Source organism: Penaeus vannamei, chromosome 42 (genome assembly GCF_042767895.1).
Source record: "Penaeus vannamei isolate JL-2024 chromosome 42, ASM4276789v1, whole genome shotgun sequence".
NCBI lineage: Eukaryota > Metazoa > Arthropoda > Malacostraca > Decapoda > Penaeidae > Penaeus > Penaeus vannamei.
Window position 1 is genome coordinate 7,813,671 of NC_091590.1, and position 7,500 is coordinate 7,821,170.

At 48.6% G+C, this 7,500-nt stretch overlaps 1 protein-coding gene across 1 annotated transcript in view; it reads right to left on the minus strand.

Moving 5' to 3' along the window:
* Positions 1-7,500, minus strand: part of LOC113823190 (carbohydrate sulfotransferase 1-like) — a 30,812-nt gene that overhangs the window by 7,365 nt on the left and 15,947 nt on the right. The window contains exon 6 of the mRNA XM_070118601.1: positions 2,087-2,242. Coding sequence (XP_069974702.1) covers positions 2,087-2,242 — 156 coding nt within the window. The remainder of the gene's footprint in view (positions 1-2,086; positions 2,243-7,500) is intronic.

A 7,500-nucleotide genomic window follows, 5' to 3' on the forward strand; every position in this document is an offset into this window, starting at 1 on the left:
CTCACTCTCTCTCTATCTCACTCCCTCCCTCCCTCCCTCTCCTGCTTTCTCTCTCACTCTCTCTCTATCTCACTCTTTCTTTCTTTCTTTCTGTTCTTCTCTCTCTTCTTTCTCTCTCACTCTCTCCTCTCTATCTCACTCCCTCCCTCCCTCCCTATCCTTCTCTCTCTCACTCTCTCTCTCTTTCTCTCTCACTGTTGAATCAGTTCCCGCTGCCCTCTCCCTCCCCCCCTCCTTCCCCACCGCCACCCAAATTCCCGGGCGACAACGGGCGTGAAGGAGCCAGGCGAGTAAATATGCGCCCGCAAATATTTGATAGATAAAAAAGATTTTTTACTCCACAACCATGCATTTGTACGAGACAGCTTGCACTACCTTCTAGAGTTTAAAAAAATGTGTTGTGGTGAGTTGTGTTTGATTGAAATATATTGAGACGGTCTTCGGTTCAACCCTGACTCTGGGAGTAATCGTTGGGTAATCTATTACTATTACTTATAATAGAGTGCTGAGAGAGAGAGAGAGAGAGAGAGCGAGAGAGAGAGAGAGAGAGAGAGAGAGAGAGAGAGAGAGAGAGAGAGAGAGAGAGAGAGAGAGAGAGAGAGAGAGAGAGAGAGAGAGAAGAACAGAGAGAGAGAAGAACAGAGAGAGAGAAGAACAGAGAGAGAGAGAAGAGAGAGACAGAGAGAGAGAGAAGAGAGAGAGAGAGAGAGAGAGAGAGAGAGAGAGAGAGAGAGAGAGAGAGAGAGAGAGAGAGAGAGAGAGAGAGAGAGAGAGAGAGAGAGAGAGAGAGAGAGAGAGAGAGAGAGAGAGAGAGAGAGAGAGAGAGAGAGAGAGAGAGAGAGAGAGAGAGAGAGAGAGAGAGAGAGAAGAACAGAGAGAGAGAGGACAGAAATGCAGAACAGAGAGAGAGAGAGAAGGACAGGAATGCAGAACAGAGAGAGAGAGGACAGGAATGCAGAACAGAGAGAGGACAGAAATGAAGAACAGAGAGAGAGAAGAACAGAGAGAGAGAAGAGAGAGAGAGAGAGAGAATAGAGAGAGAGAATAGAGAGAGAGAGAGAGAGAGAGAGAGAGAGAGAGAGAGAGAGAGAGAGAGAGAGAGAGAGAGAGAGAGAGAGAGAGAGAGAGAGAGAGAGATTGAGAGAGAGAGAGAGAGAGAGAGAGAGAGAGAGAGAGAGAGAGAGAGAGAGAGAGAGAGAGAGAGAGAGAGAGAGAGAGAGAGAGAGAGAGAGAGAAAGCCCGTGGAGGAGGAATCACTTCCATAGCACGCACAACTACCACCGTCGTATTCAACTTTTTCAATTTCCATCGCAGCCACGAATTCCATCAGAGGCATCCTCTTGTCCCTTTCACAGAACCTTCCTCTTCACCAGCCTTTCTCCACCACAACCACCCAATAACATCTTCCTCCGTACAACTACCATTACAACCAACTGCCTAGACAAGCTCCTCCATGCAATTACCTTTACAACCGTCTATCCTCCTTTCAGCCTCCTTCTCCCTCACAATCACCTGCCCCTACAACACCTCCCCTGTCTTCCTGCCCTACGGTCAATTTCACCCTCACAACTATCTGTCTCTCTACTTCCACAACCACCCCGTCCTCCTCTTCCCACAACCATCTTGTCCCCAACAAAGCCTTCCCTATAACCTCTCCTCCAACCCTCTTCCTCTCTCTCTCTTAACAACCCCTTCCTCACAACCACTTTCCCTCTCTCTCTCAACTACCCCTTATCACCTCCCTCAACAACCCCTTCCTCACAACCACTTTCCCTCTCTATCAACAACCACTTATCCCCTCCCTCACCAACTCCCTCTCTCCCCCCCACAGCCACTTCCCCTCCTCATAAACTCCCCACAACCACTTCCCCTCTCTCAACATCCACTTCTCCACACCCACTTATGCCCTCCCTCATCAATTTCTTCCCTCTCCCTCAACAACCCCCTACCCCTCCCTCACCAACTCCCTCCCCCACAACCACCTTCCCTCTCCCTCAACACCCACTTCCCCACTACCCCCCCCTCCCTCATCAACTCCCCATAACCACCTCTCCTCCCCTCCTTAACCTCTCAATCCTTTCCTCACCCTTGCTTCTCTGCTGGGATCTTCTCGGCCAGCCAGGTGTGTTCCCGCAGGTAAGCCATGACGTCATCGTTGAAATTAGCGCCCATGAAGCTGAAGATTCGTCGCGTCTCCTCCAGGGGGCTCTCCACCAGGTCCTCGTAGCGCACTCGGAGGTACCTGTCGGAGAAGGAGGGGAAGGAGGGGGGTTAGCAGGAGATGGTGGTGGTGGAGGAGGAAGATTAAGAGGAGAAGGAGGATTATAAGGAAGAGGAGGAAGGGGAGGATTAACAGGAAGAAGGGGAGGGAGGAGGGAGGGTATTAACAGGAGGAGGAGGGGGAAGGAGGGATTAATGAGGAGGTGGTGGTGGTGGAGGAGGAAGATTGAGAGGAGAAGGAGGATTATAAGGAAGAGGAGGAAGGGGAGGATTAACAGGAAGAAGGGAGGGAGGGGAGGGAGGGTATTAACAGGAGGAGGAGGAGGGAAGGAGGGGGATTAATAGGAGGTGGTGGTGGTGGAGGAGGAAGATTAAGAGGAGAAGGAGGATTATAGAGGAAGAGGAGGAAGGGAGGATTAACAGGAAGAAGGGGAGGGAGGGAGGGAGGGTATGTAACAGGAGGGGAAGGAAGGAGGGGGATTAATAGGAGGTGGTGGTGGTGGAGGAGGAAGATTAAGAGGAGAAGGAGGATTATAAGGAAGAGGAGGAAGGGGAGGATTAACAGGAAGAAGGGGGAGGGAGGAGGGAGGGTATTAACAGGAGGAGGAGGAAGGAGGGGGATTAATAGGAGGTGGTGGTGGTGGAGGAGGAAGATTAAGAGGAGAAGGAGGATTATAAGGAAGAGGAGGAAGGGGAGGATTAACAGGAAGAAGGGGAGGAGAGGAGGGAGGGTATTAACAGGAGGAGGAGGGAAGGAGGGGGATTAATAGGAGGTGGTGGTGGTGGAGGTGGAAGATTAAGAGGAGAAGGAGGATTATAAGGAAGAGGAGGAAGGGGAGGATTAACAGGAAGAAGGGGAGGGAGGGAGGGAGGGTATTAACAAGAGGAGGAGGGGAAGGAGGGGGATTAATAGGAGGTGGTGGTGGTGGAGGAGGAAGATTAAGGGAGAAGGGAGGATTATAAGGAAGAGGAGGAAGGGGAGGATTAACAGGAAGAAGGGGAGGAGGAGGGAGGGTAAGCAGGGAGGAGGAGGGGAAGGAGGGGATTAATAGGAGGTGGTGGTGGTGGAGGAGGAAGATTAAGAGGAGAAGGAGGATTATAAGGAAGAGGAGGAAGGGGAGGATTAACAGGAAGAAGGGGAGGGAGGAGGGAGGAGGGTATTAACAGGAGGAGGAGGGAAGGAGGGGGATTAATAGGAGGTGGTGGTGGTGGAGGAGGAAGATTAAGAGGAGAAGGAGGATTATAAGGAAGAGGAGGAAGGGGAGGATTAACAGGAAGAAGGGAGGAGGGAGGAGGGAGGGCATTAACAGGAGGAGGAGGGAAGGAGGGGGATTAATAGGAGGTGGTGGTGGTGGAGGAGGAAGATTAAGAGGAGAAGGAGGATTATAAGGAAGAGGAGGAAGGGGAGGATTAACAGGAAGAAGGGAGGGAGGAGGGAGGGTATTAACAGGAGGAGGAGGGAAGGAGGGGATTAATAGGAGGTGGTGGTGGAGGAGGAAGATTAAGAGGAGAAGGAGGATTATAAGGAAGAGGAGGAAGGGGAGGATTAACAGGAAGAAGGGGAGGGAGGAGGGAGGGTATTAACAGGAGGAGGAGGGGGAAGGAGGGGGATTAGCAGGAGATGGTGGTGGTGGAGGAGGAAGATTAAGAGGAGAAGGAGGATTATAAGGAAGAGGAGGAAGGGGAGGATTAACAGGAAGAAGGGGAGGGAGGAGGGAGGGTATTAACAGGAGGAGGAGGGGAAGGAGGGGGGTTAATAGGAGGTGGTGGTGGTGGAGGAGGAAGATTAAGAGGAGAAGGAGGATTATAAGGAAGAGGAGGAAGGGGAGGATTAACAGGAAGAAGGGGAGGGAGGAGGGAGGGTATTAACAGGAGGAGGAGGGGAAGGAGGGGGATTAATAGGAGGTGGTGGTGGTGGAGGAGGAAGATTAAGAGGAGAAGGAGGATTATAAGGAAGAGGAGGAGGGGAGAGGGAGGAGGGAGAGGATTAACAGGAGGAGGAGGGGGAAGGAGGGGGATTAATAGGAGGTGGTGGTGGTGGAGGAGGAAGATTAAGAGGAGAAGGAGGATTATAATGAAGAGGAAGGGGAGGAGGAGGAGGAGGAGGAGGGGGAAGGAGGGGGTTAATAGGAGGTGGTGGTGGTGGAGGAGGAAGATTAAGAGGAGAAGGAGGGATTATAAGGAAGAGGAGGAAGGGAGGATTAACAGGAAGAAGGGGAGGGAGGAGGGAGGGTATTAACAGGAGGAGGAGGGGAAGGAGGGGGGTTAATAGGAGGTGGTGGTGGTGGAGGAAGATTAAGAGAAGGAGGATTAATAGGAAGAGGAGGAAGGGGAGGATTAACAGGAAGAAGGGGAGGGAGGAGGGAGGGTATTAACGGGAGGAGGAGGGGAAGGAGGGGATTAGCAGGAGATGGTGGTGGTGGTGGAGGAAGATTAAGAGAAGGAGGATTAATAGGAAGAGGAAGGGGAGGAGGAGGAGGAGGAGAAGGAGGGGAAGGAGGGGGATTAGCAGGAGATGGTGGTGGTGGAGGAGGAAGATTAACAGGAGAAGGAAGTGGGGGAGGGGAAGAGAGGGAGGAAGAGGAGGGGAAGGAGGGGGATTAATAGGAGATGGTGGTGGTGGAGGAGGAAGATTAACAGGAGAAGTGGGTTATAAGGAAGAGGAGGGGAGGATTAACAGGAAGAGGGGGAGGGAGGAGGGAAGGAGGGGGTTAATAGGAGGCGGTGGTGGTGGAGGAAGATTAAAAGAAGGAGGATTATAAGGAAGAGGAGGAGGATGGACAGGAGGTGGTGGTGGTGGAGGAGGAGGAGGATTAACAGGAAGAGGAGGGGAGGAGGGGGAGGAAGTGGAGGAGAGGGATTAACAGGAGGTGGTGGTGGTGGAGGAGGAAGAAGATTAACAGGAGGAGGATTATAAGGAAGCGGGAGGGTTAACAGGAAGAGGAGGAGAGGGAGTAGGGGAGAAAGGGAGAGGAGGGGCATTATCAAGAGATGGCGGTGGTCGAGGGAGGAAGATTAACAGGAGGAGGTGGGGGGAGGAGGGAGAGGAGGGGGATGAACAGGAGGTGGTCGTGGAGGAGGATTAAAAGGAACAGGAGGGGGGGGAGGGGGAGGGAGGGAAGAGGGGAGGGAGGGAGGAGGGGGGGAAGGAAGAAGATTAACAGAAGGAGGATTAACAGGATGAGGAGGAGGGGAGGGAGGGAAGAGGGGAGGAAGAAGATTAACAGAAGGAGGATTAACAGGATGAGGAGGAGGGGGATGAGAGGATTAACAAGAGGTGGCGGTGGTGGAGGAGGAAGATTAACAGGAGAACGAGGATTAATAGGAAGAGGAGGAAAAGGAGAGGCGGGGGAGGATGAGGAGGAAGATTAACTGGAGAACGAGGATTAATAGGAAGAGGAGGAAAAGGAGAGGCGGGGGAGGAGGAGGAGGAAGATTAACAAGAGGAGGTGGTGGTTGGGGTGGACGTTGAGGTTTAGGTGAAGGTGTAATTCAAGTGGAGGTAGTGGGGAGAAGGAGGGGAGTGGGAGAGGAGGAAGACGAATCAAAAAAAAAAATAAAAAAAAATCAAAAAAAAAAATCAAAAGACTGTGCAGGAGAAAGAGGAAAAGGAGGAGGAAAGGGGTGAGAAGTAGGAAGTGTAGAAGCGGTGCTTTAAAAGAAGAGGATTATGGAGATTAGGATTAAGAAGCAGAAAAGGAGGAGGGGGAGGAGGGGAAGGGGAAGGAGGAGGAGGAAGTATAGTTATAGCAGTTGTAGTGGTTTACTAACAGGAATAGTAGCAGTTGTAGTCGTATTGGTACTATTGTTAGTATTAGTAGTAGCAGTATTAACATTAGTAGCAAAGGTAGTACTAGCAGTAGTAGAAAAGGTAGTATTAGCAGTAGTTGCATAAATAGAATTAGCATTAGTAGCAAAGGTAGTATTAGTATTAGTAGTAAAGGCAGTATTAGCATTAGTAGCAATGGTAGTCTTAGCAGTGGTAGCACAAGTAGCATAAGCATTAGTAGGATAGGTAGCATTAACAGCAGTAGTAGAAACACTCTAAATCATCGAATCTTAATGAAGATAAATAAACGAAGGTGGATACAGATATAATCCAAAACACCATCAGTTTTTTACAGATTCAGGAGGAGGAGGAATAAGAAAAAGGTGAAGAGAAGGAAGGGTGGTACTAGTAGCTGAAGGAGAAGGGGATTAGGAGGATTAAGATTAAGAGATGGAGGAGGAAGAGGGAGATGAGGAAGATGAGAAGCAAGAGCAGGGGAAGGAACGGGAGTAGGAGGAATGGAGAGTCAAGAAAAAGGGAAGAAGAAGAAAAGAAGAGAGATAAGAGAAGTAGGAAGAAAAAGGAGAGGAGGAAAAGCAAGAAAATATTAAAGAAGAGGAAGAAAAGGTGAGAAGCAAAAAGAGAACAAAGAAGATAAGGAAGAAGAAAGAAGAAGAAGAGGAAGAGCAAGAAAAAAGAACGTGTCGGCGATAGAAATCAAGTAGGAGAAGGAACAAGAGTAGCAGGAGTAGAAAATGGTGGCAGCGGTGGGAAAGCGGGAAAAAAGAAGAGAAAAGAGAAAAGGAGTTTCCAAAAGGAGAGGCGACCGGAGTAAAAGTTCGGAGAAGGGATGAATGGAACACAGTAATTAAAGCGCAATGAATGGACGACAAGAGATGACCCAAAGAATCCGAGTGTAGGGGGATGTGTCCCTGGTTATGGCTAGCTTTAAGGAAGGAGCTCATTAAATCTTCTATTTTCTTCCCTTCTTGTTTACTTCCTTTACTATGCATGAGGTTCTTATCCTGAATACAGTGGATGGAGCATCGCAATTTCACTTAAATATGTACAACAATTTGGTATACAGTGTGTCCTGCATACAGATAGAAAAATAGGAAAAAATATATAGTTTGTAATAGATTCCAATAATAGGCAATATTGTAAACACAACACTTCGATATACCATCGCATATACAAGAAAAATACGATGAGGTTTTATTTTCTGATTTTTGAAGTGGAAATATGAGCACGTGAGTTTTCATTTAGAGAAGTCATATCTATCTATAGATCTATCTTTGTTCAACTAAATGGACTCGCAAGATAAACCATTGTTACTTTGTATTGTTAAATAAATATCTATATATTTAGAAAAAAATCTATAAATAAATATCTATATATTTAGATAAAAAAACATCTATAAATAAATATCTATATATTTAGAGAAGTCATACCTATCCCCGCATGCAGCAGAGAAATACAAGAATAAAACAAATATATATTCTAATTTTGCG